General features: G+C 42.7%; 1 protein-coding gene across 2 annotated transcripts in view; it reads right to left on the bottom strand.

Moving 5' to 3' along the window:
* The window catches only part of ENTPD1 (ectonucleoside triphosphate diphosphohydrolase 1), a 123159-nt gene that overhangs the window by 75390 nt on the left and 25348 nt on the right, over positions 1-22421 (bottom strand). Inside the window, exon 1 of one of the 2 annotated variants that reach the window (XM_082633542.1) lies at positions 20636-20846. The exons of the other annotated variant lie outside the window; for it this stretch is intronic. Coding sequence (XP_082489668.1) covers positions 20636-20651 — 16 coding nt within the window. The 5' untranslated portion in view covers positions 20652-20846. Of the gene's footprint in view, positions 1-20635; positions 20847-22421 lie in introns of those variants that run through there. 2 annotated transcript variants of the gene reach the window in all.

Below are 22421 nucleotides of genomic sequence, written 5' to 3'. Positions count from 1 at the left end.
TGCTAAGGTAAATATTGGATACTGATTTAACCAAAAATTGTGATATCACTATATAGAGGTGGTATGGAGAGGACAACCCTGGGGGAATATAAGAAAGCAAAGTACTCAGCTACCATAATAGAAAGCAACAGATAACATCTAAATTAGCAGAGGAAGCACAAATGGCAAAAGAAATCCTAAAAAGATTTAAAGGGCTACTCTGGAGAATAGAGTTTAAGGGTGAGGGGAGGGTAGAAAGTGATGGGATGAGTGACTGCAGTTCTTTGCTATGATTATTAAACTTGACTTTTAATTATATGCATGTATTACTTTGGTAAAAATTGATATTGACTTTTTAAAAAGAAAAATCCTGCCAGTCCATCAAATTTAAAAATTCCTGGGCTTCCCTGGTGGTGCAGTGGTTGAGAATCTGCCTGCCAATGCAGGGGACACGGGTTCCAGCCCTGGTCTGGGAAGATCCCACATGCCGCGGAGCAACTGGGCCCGTGAGCCACAACTACTGAGCCTGCGCGTCTGGAGCCTGTGCTCCGCAACAAGAGAGGCCGCGATGGTGAGAGGCCCGCGCAGCGCGATGAAGAGTGGCCCCTGTTCGCCGCAACTAGAAAGCCCTCGCACAGAAACGAAGACCCAACACAGCCAAAAATAAATAAATTTATTTTAAAAAAAAATTCCTGTAGCCACTGAACTAGGCGGTTATCAAGGCCTGTTCTGCTTTGAGACTTATTTGATTTCCTCATGTCCTCTAGTGGAGCTATTGTTCTGTGCTGGGAAATTTCATTTACAAGGCAGGCAAAGGAGCATTGTTGCCAATCTTACTATACCCATATGTTAAGAGTTTAACAGTTTTCAGTTTTGTAAATACATGTTCTTTTTTAATCCAATATAATTTCCTCATTTCACTTTCATTCTTATTTTCACCTGCTTCTGCTATTTGAAATTCATGAGTATTTCTTACCTGCTTAATTTTTTACTAGTCAATTAGTTACTTTTCATTTAACATTAAAAGTTTTCCATGACAGTTTTATGATTGCAAAATATTATATGCTTACTGTTAAAAATTTGGAAAATACAAAGTATAAAAGAGGAAAATAAAATTCACTCTTTTGATCACCCATAAATAGTCCTTTTAATATTTCACTATATATCTTGCCAGTCTTCCTCCTGTGTATATTTCATGTCTACATTTATTAAATATTTTAACAAAATGGGTCTTGATTGTTCAACTTTATAACTTGCTTTTCTCCCAACAGTGCTTTTTATCTCTTGTCCTTGGAAATTCTTTCACAACATCATTTAATTATTTGGTTGTTTCACCTAGACACATACATTACTTTAGGTTATTTCTAGTTGTTCACCATTACAAACAATGCTCTAATAAATATCCTTGAAGGCACATCTATGCACACATCCAGGCTGCTTTACTTAGGGTGAGTTTTCATAGTAGATGTTCTGGGTCAGAGTGTACACATTTTTAAGGCTTTGAATAATTATAGCCACATTTCCCTCAAAAAAGTTTACCCATTGCCAACAATCTCGCCAACAATTTGGGCCACCTCTTCAACAACAATGGACATTTTTTTTAAAAAAAAACAAAAAACTTTGCCTTTTGAAAAGTGAGAAACACAGCCCTGGTTGGGTGTTCAGGGGTCAGTGGCAGACCTCCTGGAATCTATCTTGGGGATATTCTGAGATGTGTAACTGGTATGTTTTCTACAGCATATTTTTGACATCTAGGATCATTTTACATATTAGGATGAAGCATAAGAAATTGCCAATACTTGACAATTTTTGACGGTACAAAACTGTCAGTTTCAAAAGCTTCAACCTAATACATATATTTGTAAATTGGGGGTGGTCTTATAGGCTAAGAATTGGCCAAGTCGCCATTACCTTTTAAAAGTTTCTCAGTTATGGAAGAACCACCAGTACAACTTGCTCCAATGTGTAGGCCTTGCTGTGTTTCTGCCAACTGGTTGGATGGGTGGGGGTGAGTCAAAGTGAGCCACGACTGGGGTAGGAGGGGGACTCAATCACTGGAGTCCATTGAAAGGTGGCCTTCCTATAGAGAAGCACTACTGTGAAGCAGGGTTTTAGAAAGAAAGTATATAAACAGTAAGGGCAAAAAGAAGTCAGAGAAACCTCAGGAACACTTCATGTGTATGAGGAAATGTCTAGTGGGTATGGCTCTTGACTAATAAAGAAATACTTATCACCCTAAAGGGGAAAGGTATCTGAGGAGCACCATCGTCTCTCATGAAAAAAGGTGTCTCTTAACTGTTCAGAGTTCATGCCCACAGATGAATTAGAGGACTAGTTTGGCATGAGCGGGAGCCACACAGTTTGCAGGAAAAAATTATATGTCATCAAGGTCTAAGGGGTCCTGCAGGACATCAATAACAAGAAGCTGAAATGTAACAGGAAGCATGGTGTCAAGGAAAAGGGTCTCTCAAAAGACAGGGAGCTGGACTCCAAAACACACTCAGCCACTGACCAGCTGAGTAACTTGGGTATATTCCTGCCTAACTCAGGACTTCAGTGTTTCTGTCACTCAGATACTGCTGTAATTTGGAGAACAATTTAGAAATTCTACTTTTAGGAATTTATCCTAAAGAAATCTTCAAAGGCATGCACTGAGATTGATCCACAACAGTTTTTATAATAGTAAAATATTTGGAAATTTCCTAAAGATTCCATAAAAGGTAATCGTTAAATAAGTACATGGTATATGTTCAAATGATGGAATGCTATATGCAGTCATTAAAAATCATACAGTAAAAGCCATTTGATTGTCATGACAAATTATGAAGTAAAATAGAAGATTGCAATCAGTATGAATAACATGGCTCCAAGTTTTAAAAAAATAAATAATAATAATAAACAATAAAAAGTAGGAGAAAGAAGAGAACAAGAGAAGGACATAACAAAGAGGTATGAACAGTGAGCTTACAGAGAATTTTTATTTTCTTACTTGTTCTTTATGTATCCCAAATTTCCTGTAATAGACTTGTATTATTTGTGTAATTTTAAAAGACAGCAATGTAATTAATTCTATTTTAATGAAGAGATTTGAGAATACTCAAGTCCCTTCCAGTGCTAACATTCACTGAGTCTTTTTAAAATGCCAAATGCAGAAATATCTAGACCATGTTTGAATTGTGATTTCCTACTCCTACCCTGCCCTTATCCTCTCTTAAAGTGTAAAGTCCTCCAAATCACTGGATTTTGCAAACAGATATACCACATGAAACCATAAGGCAGTTCTGGAAAGTGTAACAGTGACTAGGAGCCTGGGGTTTGGGCTATCTTCACAGTCTGAATCCTGGAGTGAGCTCACTGAGAAAGACACACTTGTAAAAGAATACACTTCCTAGCCCTGTAGGGCCTCTGGCTTTTCTTTCAGAGAAAATGTCTGCAATCTGGATGGTCTGTCAGCACCAGGGGTTATATGCCTTCCTATAAAAGTTTCCATTCCTAAAAATCTTTACAGAGAACTGATGCTAGAGACTGTAAATAGGATACACAGGACAGAAACAGGCTATTTCTAGCTAAAGTGAACATTTGCTGTACTGTCTGCCAAGAATCCATTTCCCCTTCTTCTGGTACTAGGACTCTGAATTTCCTTTGAGGAACCATGCCTCCCTCACACTCAACCATGTTCTTCAGGTACCACTGATTTCTCCTTAGTTCAGGGAGGGAGAAGGGGGAGAGGAGAAGCAATAGGATGAACTCCAGTGAGAATTTTGCTCCCAGCACTCCACCAAACGGGCTCTTACCAAGATCACCATGGACCTCCACTGTGCTGAATGCAATGGTCAATTCTCAGTTTCACCTTATTTGACCCATGAGCAGCATTAGATCCAGCCAACCACTTCCTCCTCTTAACACACTTTCTTTACTTGGATCTCAGGACAACATACTCTCCTAGTTTATCCCCCTCCTCCCACCCCAACACACACACACACACACACACACACACACACACACACACACACACACTCTTTCTCAGTCTTGCTGGATGATTTCTCCTCTTGTCCCCAACCATTAAATTTGTAGCATCCCAAGGCTCAGTCCTTGGAATTTCTTTTCTATCTACATTCACTCCTTTTGTGCTCTCATCCAGTCTCGTTGCATTTAAATCCAGTCTCACTGAGTTTAAACACCACCTAATGACCCAAGTTTGTATCTCCAGCACAGTCTTCTCCCCTGAACTCCAGACTTACATATTCATCAGCTTAATTCAAAATCTCCAGGTCAAGTAGGCACTTCTTTTCTTTTTCTTTTTTTTTTTTTGGTGGGGGGGGGGGGCACGCTGCACAGCATGCAGGATCTTAGTTCCCTGACCAGGGATCGAACCTGCGCCCCCTGCAGTAGAAGCGGGGATTCTTAACCACTGGACCACCAGGGAGATCCCCAAACAGGCATTTCTTATCAAAGGCATCTCAAACTTAAAACATCCAAAACTGAGACCCTGAGCTTCCCACTCAAACATGTTCCTCCTACAGTCTTTCCATTTCAGCTCAAGGCCACTCCATCCTTCTAGTTTTTGGAAGGCACAAAACCTTGGAAACAAATTTCCTTCTGTCTTTGTTTTCCATCCAGATCCAGTCAGAAAATACTATTGGCTCTGCCTTCAAAATCCAATCACTTCTTGGGAGAGTTCCCAAGAGGGTAGAGTAAGAAGCTTATATCTTCTCATGGGCACACCAAAAGTACAACTATTTACAGAGCAACTATTGATGAGAAAGACCAGAACCTACCAGAAAAGACATAAAGAAGGCACTACAACGAGATGGGCAGGAGGGGCAGAGGCACAGTACAGTCAAGACCCATATCCCCAGGTGGGTGACCCCCCAAAGGAAAGAATAATTACAATTGCAGAGGTTCTCCCCAAAAAGCAAGGGTCTGAGCCCCACATGGGGCACCTCAGCCCTAGGGTCCTGCACAAGGAAGTCGAGCCCCCAGAACGTTTGGCTTTGAAGGCCAATGGGGCTTACTTTTGGGAGACCCAGAGAGCTATGGAAATGGAGACTCCACTCTTAAAGGGCTCACACAAAATCTCACATGCCCCAGGACCCAGGGCAGAAGCAGTCATTTGAAAGGAACCTGGCTCAGACCCACCTGATGATCTTGGAGAGTCTCCCAGAGAGGCAGGAGGCAACTGGAGCTCACCCTGGGGGCACAGGCACTGGCAGCAGACATTTTTTGGAGCTCGTTCTGCTGTGTGGACACAGGTGCTAGCAAGCTCCATTTTGGAATCCTCCTTCTACCTTATTAGTCTTGGGACCTAGCCCTAGCCCCGCTCACCAGCCAGTAAGCACCAGTACTGGGATGCCTCGGGCCAAGCAACTAGCCAGGCCGGGACACAGCCCCACCCACAGCAGGCAGGCTGCCTTAAGATCCCCTGAGCCCAGAGCCATCCCCAGACACAGCCCTGTTCAGCAGAGGGCCCAGAACCTAGCCTCACACACCAGTGTGCAGGTACCAGCTCCAGGACACCCCGGGCCCTGGCCCCACCCACCAGCGGGCAGACACCAGCCCCAGGACAACCGCAGCCTTGCATCCTGCCATGGTAGGACCCAGCCCACCACCAGCAGGTAGGCACCAACCCCAGGACCCACTGGGCCCCAGCTCTGCCCACCAGCAGATCAACACCAGCTCTGAGGCGAGTTGAGCCACTCAGCCAGCCACACTGAGATGGGGCCTCACTTACCAGCAGGCCAACACAAACTCCAGTACATCCCAGATCCTGCAGCCAGCTGTGCCAGGAACTGGCCCCACCCACCAGCAGTCCAACACCTGCTCTTGGACCCCTGGGCTCTGGAGCCAGAGACTCTAGGACCTGGCTCTGCCCACCAGTGGGCCAGCACCAGCCCTGGGACTCCCTGAGATCCAGCACCACCCACCAGTAGGCTGACACCAGCTTCAGGACCCCCAGGGCCCTGTAGCCAGAGACCTTGAGACATGGGTCCACCCACCAGTGGGCCAACATTATCCCTGGGATCTCCTGGGCTCTAGCCCCACCCACCACCAGGTCAACACCAGCTCTGAGATACCTTGGATTACTCAGCCAGCTGCCCCAGGTTCAGCCCCACTCACCAGCAGGCCAGCACCAGCTTTAGGACACCCCAGAACCCACAGTTAGCCATGTCAAGAACAAGCTTCACCCACGACCAGGCCAACACTAGATCAGGGAACCCTGATGCCACAACCACCACCCCAGAACCTGGCTCTGTCCGCCAGTGAGCCAGTGCTAGCCTTGAGACCCCTGGGGTTCTTCAGGCAGCTGCCTCGTGACCCAACCCCACCAACCAGCAGCTAGCAGCCCCCACACAAGGCAGGACCTGGCAACCAACCAGACTGGGGGCCAGCCACACTACCAGACAATCCACAGTAGTCAGCCTGCCGCAACAGAAGGACTCAGCCCACATAGGGGCACCCCTAGAGCATATAGCTTTGGTGACCAGAGGGGAGTGTGCTGCTGGGACTCATAGGACATCTGCTACAAAAGGTCACTTCTCTAAGGTTGGGAAATATAATCAACCTGCCAGAAACACAGAAATAAAAACAGCAACTTAGGCAAAATGAGGTGACAGAGGAACATGTTCCAAAGGAAGAAACAAGATAAAATCCCAGAAGAAAAACTAAGTGAAGTGGAGATAGGCAATCTATCCAATAAAGAATTCAAGGTAATGATTATAAAGATCAAAGAACTCAGGAGAAGAATGGGTGAACAGAGTGAGAAGTTAGAAGTTTTTAACAAAGAGAAAATAAAAATAAGAACCAAACATAGATGAAGAATACAATAACTGAAACGAAAAATACACTACAAGGAATCAACAACAGACTAAATGATATAGAGGAATGGATCAGTGAACCAGAAGACAGAGTAGAGGAAATCACTGATGCTGAACAGAAAAAGGAATAAAAAGAAATGAGGAAAGTTTAAGAGGCCTCTAAGATTATATCAAGCATAATCAGCTGACTTTTCAGCAGAAACTCTGCAGGCCAGAAAAGAGTGGCACAATATATTGAAAGTAATGAAAGGGAAAAACCTACAACCAAGAATACTCTACTCAGCAAGGCTTTCACTCAGATTTAATGGAGAGATCAAAAGTTTCATAGACAAGCAAAAACTAAAAGAGTTCAGCACCACCAAACCAGTTTTACAAGAAATGTTAAAGGGACTTCTCTAAGACAAAAGAAAAAGCCACAACTAAAAACATGAAAATTACAAAAGGAAAAAGCTCATCAGTGAAAGCAAATATACAGTAAAGGTAGTAAGTCAACCACATACAAAGCTAGTAGAAAAGTTAAAAGACAAAAGTGGTAAAATCATCTATATCTGCAATAAGCAGTTAAGGGATACACAAAACAGAAATATGTAAAATATGTTGTCAAAAATAGTAATCATGCTCAACAGTGTTAATCATCAGAGAAATGCAAACCAAAACCACAACAAGATACTACCTCACACCTGTTAGAATGGCTATCATCAAAAAGAACACAACTGGGCTTCCCTGGTGGCACAGTGGTTGAGAGTCCGCCTGCCGATGCAGGGGACACGGGTTCATGCCCCGGTCCGGGAAGATTCCACATGCCGCGGAGCGGCTAGGCCCGTGAGCCATGGCCGCTAAGCCTGCGCGTCCAGAGCCTGTGCTCCGCAATGGGAGAGGCCGCAACAGTGAGAGGCCTGTGTACTGCAAAAAAAAAAAAAATAGAACACAACTAACAAATGGTGGTGAGAATGTGGAGAAAAGGAACCTTTGTACAGTGTTGTTGGGAATATAAGTTGGTGCAACCACTACAGAACAGTATGAAGGTTCCTCAAAAAACTAAAAATAGAACTACCATATGATCCAGCAATTCCACTCCTGTGTATATATATCCAAAGAAAACAAAATCACAAATTCAAGAAAAAGACACATGCACCCCATTGGTCACAGCAGCATTATTTACAACAGCCAAGATATGGAAGCAACCTAAGTGTCCATCAACAGATGAATGGATAAAGAACATGTGGTACATATATACAATGGAATACTACTCAGCCATAAAAAAGAATGAAATTTTGCCATTTGTAACAACATAGATGGGTATTATGCTTAGTGAAATAAGTCAGACAGAGAAAGACAAATACCGTATGTTATCATTTATACGTGGAATCTAAAAAATAAAACAAATGCATGAATGTAACAAAACAGAAACAGACTCACAGACATAGAGAAAAAACTAATGGTTACCAGTGGGGAGAGGGAAGGGGGAGGAGCAAGATAGGGGCAGGGCATTAAGAGATACAAACTACTACGTATAAAATAAATAAGCTACAAGGATATATTGTACAGCATAGGGAATATAGCCCATATTTTATAGTAACTTTATTTATTTATTTTTATTTTTTGTGTGTGTGTGGTACGTGGGCCTCTCACCGTTGTGGCCTCTCCCGCTGCGGAGCACAGGCTCCGGACGCGCAGGCTCAGCGGCCATGGCTCACGGGCCCAGCTGCTCCACGGCATGTGGGATCCTCCCGGACCGGGGCACGAACCCGCGTCCCCTGCATCGGCAGGCGGACTCTCAACCACTGCGCCACCAGGGAAGCCCTATAATAACTTTAAATAGAGTATAATCTATAAAAATTTTGAATCACTGTGCTATATACTCAGAAGTAATATAATATTGTAAATCAACTCTACCTCAATTTTTAAAAATCCAATCACTTCTCACAACTTCTACTGCTACCACCGAGGACTAGACACAATCACTTCTCACTGGTATTATTGCAGTGGTCTCCCAACTGAGCTCTCTTCTACCCTTGCCCCCTTTCAGTCTATTCTCCACATAGTAGCCACGGGGAGCCTATCAAAATGTATATTGAATCCAGTCACTACTCTGCTCAAAACCCACAGCGGTTTCCCATTTCACTATAAGGAAAGCCAAAGGTTAACAATGGCCTGCAAGACCCTAGACAGTCTGTTCAGTTCAAATCCACCTCTCAGCTCTCACCTCCTGCATTTTTTTTCCTTTTTTTTTTGCCCACACAGCTTGTGGGATCTTATTTCCTGACCAGGAATCGAACCCACACCCCCTGCATTTGAAGCATGGAGCCTTAACCACTGGACCGCCAGGGAAGTCCCTCAGCTCTCACCTCCTTGTCACCTCTCTTCAAGTCAGCCACACTGGCTTCTTTGCTCTTCCTTAAACACTTAATTTCTCTGCAGGACTCTGTATTTGCTGGCCTCTCCACCTGGAACATTCTTCCCAGAGAGAGCCACATACTGGACTTCTTTACCTCTTTAAGGTCTTTCTTCCCAATCACCTTCTATTTTACCACCCTATGTAAAATTGTAACCTCCCAATACTTCTCAACCCCCTTTCCTGCTTTGATTTTTTCTTAGTACTTATCACTAACATACCATACATCTTACTTTTTTTTTTTTTTGCTAATTATCTATCTGCCCTCACCCCACCCCTCCACCCAGAACATAAACCCTGTGAAGTTAAGGATTTTGTTTTGCTTTCCACTGTATCCTCAGTGCCTAGAACAGTGCTTGACAGATACTCTTTGCTCAATAAATATTTGTTAATGAATGAGTCCATCTCCCTTCCATTGGCTCTTTTTTTTTTTTTTTTTTTTTGGCTGCACTGTGTAGCTTGCAGGATCTTAAGTTTCCTGACCAGGGATTGAACCTGGGTCTGGTGGTGAAAGCACGGAGTCCTAAACCACTGGACTGCCCGGGAATCCTCCCTGTTGGCTCTTATCCTTCAAACATCATCAAGTCCACTCTAGTCTGCAACAGTCTTCCCTTGATCCAACTCATCCCTCACGTCAGCTCTCTTTTTGCCTCCACCACCTCACTTCTTGAGTTATGTAATAAGCTCAATGTTCCTACTTTCATAACTTCTGCTGTTTAACCTCTTAATATTCTACTAAGTCTGTTTTCACCAAGGATATCTATAGGCTCCAAATTCTCAAACCCAATCACCACATCTCTTCCACTGTAAAATGTACCATTAGAGTTTTAAGGGTTTTTGCTGGAGGGATTAAGGGTCTGTGGGTAGGAAATATTATAAAGTGCATCCCAATTCCCAAAAACATTACACTGTGGGGCAGGGGTAGAGGGCAGGGGTGGGAGGTGCTAGAAGAATAGAAAATACGATACCTCTTCTCATTCTCCTTCTTGTCTAATCTGCAGTTTGGGCACTTCTAGAACCTCTGGTCTCAAAACACACTCTCCCTTGGCTACTGGGTTCACACTCTCCTTGGCTTTCTCTTACCTTTTTAGGTTTTCTTTCTGAATCTCTCTTCTTAAGGCATTTCTTTTCCCATCCCTTTATTGTTGGTGTTTCCTTGGGTTCCATTCTTCATCTCTTCTGTTTTCATTCCCTATACTTTCTTTTCTTTCTTTTTTTTTTAATATAATTGTTGTTTTATTTTTTATTTTTTAACATCTTTATTGGAGTATAATTGCTTTACAATGTTGTGTTAGTTTCTGCTGTATAACAATCATCCCCTATACTTTACAGGGTGACTCATACTTTAAATGCTCATATTTTCAACTATTGACTCCATGCTCCAACTCTAACTTCCATTATCTCTTGATTTTGGCCAGACCTCTCCAAGCTCTACATCACATTTCCAGCAACCAACAGAACATCTCTGCCTTGATATCTTATAAACATCTCATATTTAGCGTGTGCCAGGATAAACTTATTATCTCCCTCCTCCCCTGCCAAATCCACTCTCCCTCCCTCATTCCCAGTCTTATTCATAAATATTAATCCAATCATCTAAAGCTAAACTTGAGAATAAATCTTAACATCTCCTTCTCCTTCCCTCCCAACAAACCACCTAGCCCTCTATCTCAAACTCTACCTCATAAATATTGTTTAAATCCAGCTTTTCTCATCCATCCCTCTCCCCCACCCACCCACCCACCATCAATGCCTTAGTGCAGGTCCCCATCAACTCTCACCTACTGTACTATTGCAAAGGCCCAATACTAGTCTCTTCCCATGGCTCACCAACTTGGTTCATTCCTGCCCGAGTGATCTCACAGAGCCAAGTCTTATGACCACTAAGTATGATGACAGCATAAGTGAAAATACTTTGCCACACTCTCCCACATTCTTGTGAAAATCTATATCTGTATCCTAAAAGAAATGATATTTTTTCCTCAAATGAAACGTCAGTGCATTAGCATTAAGAAATGACCCTAAGGGCCAGCATCACCTCTTCTGAGATAAGGCAGCATGACCAGAGGCAAGCAAGCAGAGGCCTCAGCTGGCCCACCTAACACTCATTAACTTGGGATCAACAAAAGCACACTGTGGGAGAAGAGAAGCACTGTGTGAGGGGCACAGGGAACTCTTTGGGAAGTCCCGGGTTTGTTGTTTTGTCTTGCTTTGTTTTCCTTGTTTGTGTGTTTATTTTTGCCTCTGTGAACTGATAACCTCACTCTACCATGAGTATAAAGAGACTTAGAACTGATCTCCAACAAAAGACATTACTTGGGCAAGGTGCTAAGCAGTGGAGCAGGAGCTCATTCCGCAGTTTAATGAAGGTTTGCTCTCAGTGGGAAAGGGGCAAAGGCAAGAAAATGGGCCCAGAGAAGGGTCCTTCCTGAATGCCTTTATGCCTCTGGACAAAAATACTGACAGAATCCTGAGAGCCCTAGCCTCTCTATCCTCTGAAACATGACTCTATGGCAACAGGACTGTTGCCTTCTTTCCTGGATCTGAGTGAGCTTTTTGGGTAGAGGACTGAGATGTCTTCCCACACATAGAAGGGGATATTGCATTTGGTGATTGCATTATTCTAGGATCCAAACGGAATCTAAGGGAGCCAAGGGTAGACCATGCATTCTCCATCTCTAACACTGAACTGGGATGAATCTCTCCTAGTGCTTCCTTAAATTCTTTTTAGAATAAGATGAAAAACACATAACATTCATTTGTGCACCCCTACAGAAGGTATCTCTTTTCTTTCAAGGATAAGGCCTTAGATTAAATACATTTTGCAATAAGTAGAAAGAATGGTAGAGGAAAAGCTTGCTTCCAAAATAGATATGATGCAGGAAAGAGAGGGAAATCTTACTTTATTTATTTTTTGGTTATATACAAGAGGATGTTGGTCTCAGAAGAGAACAGATTAGGATAAAAGATTTCATGGAAACCAAAAATACTGTAGCTGAATGAAAGTTTATACTAGAAATAATTAAGGAAAACTGAATCAGTGATGTAGAGAATATTAGGAAAATATTGTCAGAATACAAAGGAAAATAAAGAAAGGAAAGGAAAGAAGGAAGGAAGAAAGGAGAGAGAGAGGGAAAGAAAGAGAGAGAGAGAGAGAGAGAGAGAGGGAGGGAGGGAGGGAAGAAAGGGAGAGATAAACGGATGGAGTAATTTCAGAGATAAGATATCCAAATAATAGGTCCCTGAAGAAGAAAAGCAAACAGAGTAGGAGCACTGATTAAAGTTATGAAAAAAGAAATCTTTCTTGCCCCTAAAGAAGTCCTGAATTTGGAAATCAAAAGGGTTTACCATATTCTAAGCAAAATCAATGAAAGGAAGTCTATACTCAGTTGTCTCACTGTGAAAATGTCAGGAATAGAGAACAGAAAAATGTTCAGGCTGAAAAAGTGTCCTCAAAGTACTCAAAGTACTTCACAGCACCAAACTTCTCAAGACAATGGGGGAATATTTCCAATTACTTGAGGGGGATAAGCTATCTGTATTTAGACAAGTTGTCACTCTCTTACCACATTGATGCCCTTTCTAAAAAATTACTTTCATATGCACCAGATCATTTTGACAGGAACAAAAATTAAGAACTCAAAAATGGGGAAAGTCATAGTGAGAAAAGAACTATATTAAAGTTAATTAAATTCATGCTAATGGGTACAGGGTTTCCTCTTGTGGTGATAAAATGTTCTAAAATTGATTGTAGTGATGGCCGCACGATTCTGTGACTATGTTTAAAAACAATGAATTGTAAACTTTAAGCAGGTTAATTATATGGTATGTGAATTATATCTTGAAATAATAGTAAGATCAACAACTATGGGTTCAAATCTCAACCTCAGCACTTACCAATTGAGAGACTTTAGGTAGGTCACTTAACTACTCATTCCTTGGTTTCTCATTTGTAAGACAGGGACAGTATCAACTTCAAACAGTTGTTTGAGAACTGAGTTAACATCTGTAAGTTGACTGGAACAACAAGTGGCTCAATACACACTACAGACCTGTAGATTAACTAACTAAACCATCACCACTTCCACGTATTAAACACTTACTCTGTTAGTTTGCTACAGCTGCCATAACAAATTACCACAAACCCATTGGCTTAAAACAATACACATTTACTCTTACAGTTCTGAAGTTCCAAAGTCTGAAATCAATTTCACTGGACTGAAATCAAGGTGTGGGCAGGGCTACTCTTCCTTTTCCATCTGCTTGATGGCATTCCATGCATTCCGCATTCCGCATTCCTTGGCTTGTGGACCTCTCCTCCATATTCAAAGCCAGTAGCACAGCATCTTGCTACAGTGGTTGCGTTGCCTTCTTCTGTGTCAGGTCTCCCTCCTTCTCCCTCTTATAAGACCATCTGTGATTATCCAGGATCTCCCCAGTTTAAATTTCTTAATTTAATCACATCTGCAAAGACTCTTTCCGTATAAGGTAACATTCATAAATTCTGGGGATTCAGAGCTGTAATCTTTGCAGCCTACCACTGTTACTATATCAACCAAGAAAGAAGAAAAAGAAAATAAATCTATGAAAAAGCCCTAATGATTATTTGTAAGTACACCAAAATAAAGCAATAAAAAAGAAGACATTAAGCAAAAGATGGTATCACGAACATTTCACACAGCTTAAATTAGAAAATATGAGTACTGCACTATTACTTTCTATTTACCAACCTTTGTTCACTGGAAACTTTTCGAGTCCTCCCTACCCTGCCTTTTCAGTTCAGTGCCTAAAAAGTTATTTTGCTGATGACACACTGCTTCAGGTGTCTTTTGTGCATATGTCTGAGGCTTTATCCACTTGAGCAATACTGTTTCAATTTTATAGTTCAGAGATTCTGACCCTCGCCTCCTATATCCTGCCAACCAGACCCACCTCCTGGCTCTGGTCTCCTGGGGCCTGCCATGATTATTTGGGAGGGAAAGACTTGGTAATTTTCACTCACACCATACTACAATACTTCCTAAAGTTATGTAGCCATACAAAGCTCAGATGCCTAAGATGCTGAGAACTTTATCTCATCTTCTTTCATCTTCCTCAAGACTTTATTGACTTACTCCTTCTCTGCATCTACTTTACTTCCTTTTATAGTCCCAACTCTCTATCACTGCCCCCCACCCTTTTCTAATAAGCCACAATAAAAAGTTATTGACAGCTCATTCTTTTTCCTGGAATGAAAATTCTCATAGGTAACAATAAAAGTATACAAAAGTGAATGCAGATGTACTATAATTTCACATAGGAGAATATTATGGTTGAGGAGGGATTACCATATAATTGAAATGACTGGATAGATTTACAAATATCCAATTTTATATCTTAAAAACAGAATATATCTTATTCACAAGTGTTCACATTTATAAAAATTCACTACATGCTTAGGTACAAAGAAACCTCAGAAATATTAAAGCCATATTCTCTAATCATTGTGAAATAAAATGAAAAATTAATAATAATTAATGGGTTAAACAAAAATGACAATTACTTGGAACTTTCAAAAAATTATCCTGGGTTAAAGAGACAATAAATGTAATATCAAACTTTTTTGAAAATATAACACCACAGATAAAAATGTATTGGATCTATTCATAGCTGTAAGTCTCTGTATAAAAACACTAAGGTTTTGGAAAAACTGTTGCAAATCTAGTAGAAAAACCTGAATATCTTTATTTTATCAAGAACTCACATAAATTAATTTAAAACATAAAATCCAATAAGTAATAAACAGGCAACGGATGTAAACAGTATACAAAAGAAGAAGCACATTATGTGAAAAATGTCAAATTCACCAGTAATTAAACAAACTAAAACAACATAAAAGTGGACACAATTATTTAAAGAAAAAAACAAAACAAAACACCTAAGTTGTCAGGGATGCAGCAAAACAGGAACTCCCTGTGGGAGCATGAAGGGTCCATCCTTTGGTAAAGCAACTTGTTAATAGTAATCAAGAACTTTAAAAAACATTTACAAATTTTAATCCAGTAATTCTACTTCTGGGATTCTATCCTCAGCATGCAACCCTACATATGGAAAAACTTCACTCACAGAGATGTTTATTGGAAATGGGAACAACCTAAATGTTCAATAACAGGGACACTGTTAAAAAAAACTATGTGACTATAAAAATTATGCTAACAAAGACTATGCTATAAGGTGGAAAATACTTGTGCTTCACTGCTACACTAAAAGTCAGGCTTTAAAACTGTATGTATAGCCTAACAATCACAATGTCACCTCGTAATTTTTCAAGGTTATAGTCCAGTAAGTGCTAAAAAAGAGAAACAACCCAGGCACAGAAAAAGGAACTACAAGGAAATACACCAAAATATTATCATGAGCGATTGTTTTTCTTTCTCCTCTAATCCATATTTCATGTCTTCTTTAGCGAGTATATGCCATATTACTTACATCTTCATGGACAGAAAGAAATTGTCCACATCCTCCTTATGGATCAGAAGGAAACATCTTTTTACGTAGGGCATGTACTGCCATTGATCCTGGGTCTCTAAATTCATTTTGATACTCTAGCACAAAAACTGTGGGATGGATGGATGTTAGGCAAACTCCCTCTTGCCTTCTCTACTCCAACGACTTCTTTTTTCCTTATGATTCCCTCAATTTTCCAAACCTAAAGAAATCCCATCAGTCCTCTCTGCATTCACTATCCTCCTTTGTGTCTGGGATCATTCTCACCTCACTTCTGCAGTGCAGACAGTGCCCCCTGGCACGCTGCTCCCAGTCTCAGAGTCCTGAATCCTTGCTAGCCCCAGCTCTAGGGCACTCTAAACACCCAGCAAAGGGTTCTGGGGCAACCAAATGTTCTGTTCCAGTACTTCTCAGGTTGGAGGCAGGGAATGAAGGCAGCATAAGGAATCTTGGAGCCATAGAGAAAAGGTGGGAGATGTTTAGGAAATCCAACACAGGGCCTTTATGTGCAATTACAGATTGTATGTGATAAAGATTCAGATTTGTTTCTTGTATGGCAAAATTCTAGGACATATGTTTACTGAAAGAACAAAGGAACGCATGAATTAGGTTTCCCATCATCCTGCAATGACATAACTGATTAGTGACTCAAAGTGGTAGCTTCAGAGGAGGGGGCGGGGGGGGAGCACTGGGGAAGGGAGGGCTTGGTTGTTTGGTACCAAAATAAGCCCTGACACTATGGCATGCAATGACACTATGACACGGCTAGTCGAAGTGTGGCCTATGTAGGGGCAGCATTACTATAACCTGGGAGCTTGTTAGAAATGCACAATCTCAGACCCCACTCCAGAGTTGTGGGATCAGAATCTGCATTTTAACAAGATCCCCAATGATGCACATGCATATCGAAGTTTAAGAAATACTGCCTCAGAACACACACACACATTCACCAAGACAAAGGCAGTGCCTCTGCTCATCTGCACTTCCATCAAACCTTCAAGAGGTTTGATGATTCTTTACCACAAGGGCTGCCCTCAACTTTGGCCTCCCTCCAAACTTTTTCAGGGAATGGAGCTCACAAGGAACAGACCCTATGGGATGGATGTGCCCCAGTCCTCACCTTCACTCTGCATAGGCAGGTGGAATATTAAACGTTAATGCCCTTCGGCACAACCACTGGTTATGGAGTGCAGAAGCAACCATAAGGACAACACAAGGGAGAAAATACTCTTAAAATATGGTTTAGCCAAGTAAAAGCAAGACCCATCACTGCCATTTGTAAAAACTGTTTACCACATGTGCCCAATGACCATGCAAGACAATCATGATTAAAGAAATCATTTAGGGGCTTCCCTGGTGGCACAGTGGTTGAGAGTCCGCCTGCCGATGCAGGGGGCACAGGCTCGTGCCCCGGTTCGGGAAGATCCCACATGCCGCGAAGCGGCTGGGCCTGTGAGCCATGGCCCCTGAGCCTGCGCGTCCGGAGCCTGTGCTCCGCAACGGGAGAGGCCACAACAGTGAGAGGCCCGCGTACCGCCGAAAAAAAAAAGAAATCATTTAATATGTACTTGTTGACTTTGTAAAGGTTTATTAGATTACAGGACTGGTAATCCCAAACTCATAATCAAGGCTAAACTTTGGACTTCTGCCTGCAAATCTCCAGGATGAACATGTAAATAGGTTCCCTACTTGGAACCTGGAAAAAAGTGAAAAAAGCTTTTTATTCTTAAATCTAGGCTGCAGTTTTGGTAAAAGAGAGAGAAAGGTCTTTAAGCACTGCTGGGATTTGGAAGGGCTTATTGTGGGCACCAGACTCTACTCATCTTTCTAGGTCCAACTGAAGCGTTCCATCCTTTGAGAAGTTTTCCCCAAAATCATCAATCCCTGTTCTGTTTCTCATGGGATTTTCCTTAAATTTCTATTATGGCTCTTAGGGAGGTAGGAGAACTTATCTATTAGGAACCCATGCTTTGCAGCCTAACTATATTGGTCTAAATTCCCCCCTTTGCCTATTACTATCTGGATGACGTTGGCCAAGTAACTTCCCTCCACAGCTGTAAGATGCAGAAATCTCTATCATAGGTTTTTTTGGGAAGATGACATGAGACAATGCCAGATGTATGTATAAAAATTACAGCGCCTTGCACATAATAAAAAACCAATGTTAGCTATGATTATTAGCACTTCACAGAGTCTGGCTTCAATTAGAGTTGGTTGTATATATGTCTGCCTCCTCACTAGACTGTGAGCAAACTGTTTATATCCCACACATCTGGCATATGGACTTACAAATGGAAGACACAATAATATTTGTCAAACGGGTTTGAAGGTATGCCAAGAAAAGGAAAGGGAGGGTGCTGGAAACAAATTTAATGTACTTTATGATTTTATCCAGGGCCAACCTCTATGGTGTTTGTTTTTCTTCTATTACCAGAGTATGTTGTCTCAGACTACGAGGTTGGTCGCTATAAAATGGGGCTGGTGGGACACTATTTCTGGAACCAGATGATCTGTTCAGAGATAGTGAAGTTGTGCTATGAGGCATCTGAAATCTCCAGTTTGGTTCTCAGCTGAAAGGGGACTGTGGGCTGAAGTTCAGCCAGAGCTGGACGGGCCAAACGGGGTGCCCTAGCATAGGGTCACATCAGCTCTGAAGGTCACCCACCTAGAAGAGATGCATTTTGTTTTTCAGTATATTCACTTAGAGGGATGTCTTTACATATTGCACAAAAGAGCTGTTTGAACCAGCAGGACTCCACTGCAAACTCAAAGGTCCCCTTTTAAACCAGCCTACTGACGCTTGGATGAATATCAACTAAGATAATATTACTTAGCTTACTAAATATTTATTGAGTGCCCATTATGTGTTAAACACTGTGCTAGACACTGCAGATCCAAAGGTAAATAAAGAAATTATAGTCAGGGGAAGGTTGGGAAGCGATGCAGAAGGCAGGAGTGTGGACAAGTATGACAAGTGCCACCTCAGGTGTAAGTGGTGAGGTATTGCAGAAACATCCAATATAAGGCTACTATAAGGCTCAAGGGGCTGGAGAAGGCTTAAAGGAGGGACTAAAAATCAAGATGAGGCTTGAAGGAGTGATTGCAACAGCTAACATTTATTAAGCACATATTATATACATCAGGCCCTGTTCTGAGAACCCTGCATGAATCCCTCATTTAGTCCTTACAACAACCTTGTGAGGTAGATAACATTATTCTCTTCCTTTTACAGATGAGGAGACTGAGGCTCACAGGAAAGGGTGGAGCTGGGATTCAAACTCGAGCAGCTTGGTTCCAGACTAAAGGAGGACGAGAGGGCCAAATCAGCCTTCAAGGCAGAGGCAAGTGTCTTGAAACAGTCTGGAAGGGAGGAAAGAAGTTCCCCAAGTCCCTTGAGGAACTGAAAGTGTCTGGGGGTGGGGACAGAAGTTCAGAGATGACTCAGCTCGATCTGCAGGTTAGAAGGGAAACCAGAGGCAGGGGATTCCTAGTCTGCTTTGGACTTCTGAAAACTAGCTGTGTGATTCCTGCCATCTAACCCCTCCTGGCTTCAGTCTCTCCCTTTTGTAAAAGGCAATAATAACAATACCTGGGCCCTACCACAGAGAATGGCCACGGGCACCAAATGGGAAAAATGCATGTAAACTTGATAGCAAAGAACAAATTCCTTCCCAGACTTGAGATTTCACCAGTATCATTTCCCCTGTAGCTTCAAAGATTTGCAAACCCAAATCAACAACGTCGGAGCAGTAACAAGAGACTCTGAAGTGGAGCAACAGGGTAGGGAAATAGACCCTCGGACCCTGCGTCCGTCACCTGCATTCAAATTCACCACTTACTGTGTGATCCCAAGGTAAGCTACTCTCTCACTACCTCAACTCCATCATCTGGGAAATGGGGATGATAATGATAGCACTCACCTTATAAGTTGCTGTGAGGAATAAGTAACACGTGTAATACGCTTAGAACAGCTCCCAGCACAGAGTAAAGACGAAAACGTTAACAGCTATCATTACTGTCATTACTAAGAACTCTGTTGACTACTCATCCCATTCCTCCACGTTCTATGTGATAAAAACAGGTGGGGATATTAAGAGACCAGAGCTGATGAAGGTTTGCAACCCTACACAACCACAATGCTGCAGACATTCTTCCTGGCTCCCACGGGCTGGCAAGCAGCTGGCTCTCTGTCCTGGCAGAAAATGCCCAAAAGAGGTAAAAGACAGAGACCACACACCATCTGCACAAACCAGGCTGCTCTCGCAGTTTTTAGACAAAATCTAAATATAGTCCGTCCGATAAGCCTTGCTTTTCAAAGATAAAACTGTTCTTCGTACCTATACCCCTTCCCTCCCTCCCCACACCCATGCACACTCCCCCACACCTCCCAAGAAAAGTTTAGTCTTTTGCAAGACATACTCTCGGGTCCTGTTGTGACAGGCTCTTGCCACATTAACTTCTCTGTCTAATTCCAGGCAGAGAAGCCTTTGCTAATTTCACAACAGGAAAGCACACAGGAAATTCGAGAACAAGGCAAATCTACACACAGAGCCCAGCATCTTCAAGCAAACTCACTGAGGTACTGACCCAAAGCAAGACGACTCTGGACTGTAAATGAGGCAGCTGCCTCCTAAACTGCGAGGGGACGGAAGAAGCCTTTTGCCTCTAAAAAAACCAGATCTGAATACCAATTGCTAATGAATATTCATGAGCTGCTCCAGCTTGCTCAGGAGCCACCCTTGACTCTAACCCCGGAGCCTGGCTTCCTAAAATGTTTCCCGAAGTTTTTTCTCTGCCTCCTCTCAGAAGGAGAGGGTGGGAAAGTGTATTTAGGGCTTTTTGCCTCTTGCTCTTTCAAGTACTTGCTTTTGGTCCGGGCTTTTGGTTTTCTTTTTTCCTTTTTTTTTTTTTTTTTTTTGTTTGTTCTTAAGGATTCAGATCAAATCAATTTTGCTCTTACCCCTTCTATCTTCCATAATTGGCAGCTTTTGTTTTCTTCCTCTTTGCTCTTTATTTTTCAGCCTCTGCTTGCTGTGGTCGGTCTCAGTGAGAGAGGTACTCAAGGAACAGAGATATAACAGACCCTCGGGCTCGTGGGAGGGGCTAAATTAGCCTGCCCCGTTTCGGAAGGAACCTCAAACCCTGTCTTTTTCATTGAAAGGACAGACTGGCCGAGAAGTCCAACAGCTCATTCCCCTAAAGTTTCCCCGGGTTGCAGTTTTTTGTATCTTGAAACAATGTATGTTCAGATATCTCTCTTCAGCTCTTTCCCTCTCCCTTTGTTACAGAAATCCATTTTTCCCCTTGAAAAGTATATCTTGGCTGCAAGCCAAAAAAAAAAGCTATTTACTTTTTGCAATTTTGAAGCAAGATAACAAGAAACTTGTTACCTTTATTCTGCTCTGCAGTAGTTATTTCCACTATTTTATCTTCCAGGTCACTTAGCCGTTCTTCTGCCTCAGTTATTCTGCTATTGATCCCTTCTAGAGTATTTTTAATCTCATTTATTGTGTTGTTCATCGTTGCTTGCTTTATCTTTAGTTCTTCTAGGTCCTTGTTAAATGTTTCTTGCATTTTCTCTATTCTATTTCCAAGATTTGGGATCATCTTTACTATCATTATTCTAAATTCTTTTTCAGGTAGACTGCCTATTTCCTCTTCATTTGTTAGGTCTGGTGGGTTTTTATCTTGCTCCTTCATCTGCTGTGTGTTTTTCTGTCTTCTCATTTTGCTTCTCTTACTGTGTTTGAGGTCTCCTTTTTGCAGGCTGCAGGTTCATAGTTCCCGTTGTTTTTGGTGTCTGTCCCCAGTGGCTAAGGTTGGTTCAGTGGGTTGTGTAGGCTTCCTGGTGGAGGGGACTAGTGCCTGTGTTCTGGTGGATGAGGCTGGATCTTGTCTTTCTGGCGGGCAGGTCCACATCTGGTGGTGTGTTTTGGGGTGTCTGTGGCCTTATTATGATTGTAGGCAGCCTCTCTGCTAATAGATGGGGTTGTGTTCCTGTCTTGCTAGTTGTTTGGCATAGGGTGTCCAGCACTGTAGCTTGCTGGTCATTGAGTGAAGCTGGGTCTTGGCGTTGAGGTGGAGATCTCTGGGAGATTTTCGCCGTTTGATATTACGTGGAGCTGGGAGGTCTCTTGTGGACCAGTGTCCTGAAGTTGGCTCTCCCACCTCGGAGGCACAGCACTGACTCCTGGCTGGAGCACCAAGAGCCTTTCATCCACACGGTTGCAACCTTGCCCGCCGACCATGCTCACCCAGTGCACCCGCAGAGTCTGGCGCCGGGTAGGGGGCAGGCTTCAGGGACCCTTCCTCGCTCCCGGCCTCTCTCCCGCGGCGTCCTCTCCGGGGCTGCTGCCGCTCCCTCTTCCTCTGGGCTCCTGTTGCTCAGCGGGTGCCTGCCACTACCCGCCTATGGCACCCAGCCCCAGCCGGCCGAGCCCGCGGAATTGGAAACCAGCAACAATGTAGATCTTTTAGGATGTGTTTGATCTTAAAGGACTACCTGCTAGTGTTGGAGGGTCTCCTGCAGAGGTGGGGGGTGGCTGTGGCTCACCGGGGGGACAAGGACACTGGCCAAGAAACTTGTTACCTTGATACCCACCAGAAAAACTGTGGGACCCAAGAACCGTTCTTCCAGCCCCATAAATCCGATCACTTCTGGTCCCCTGATGAGCAATCCCTTTTAGAGGCTCATTACACCAGAAGAGCAACGGGTCACCCTAGCGAAAGACGCTGTGGCGAGAGAA

The sequence above is a fragment of the Mesoplodon mirus genome, assembly GCF_964341445.2.
Source record: "Mesoplodon mirus genome assembly, chromosome: 2".
Lineage (NCBI taxonomy): Eukaryota > Metazoa > Chordata > Mammalia > Artiodactyla > Ziphiidae > Mesoplodon > Mesoplodon mirus.
This window is presented reverse-complemented; position numbering and strand designations above follow the sequence as displayed.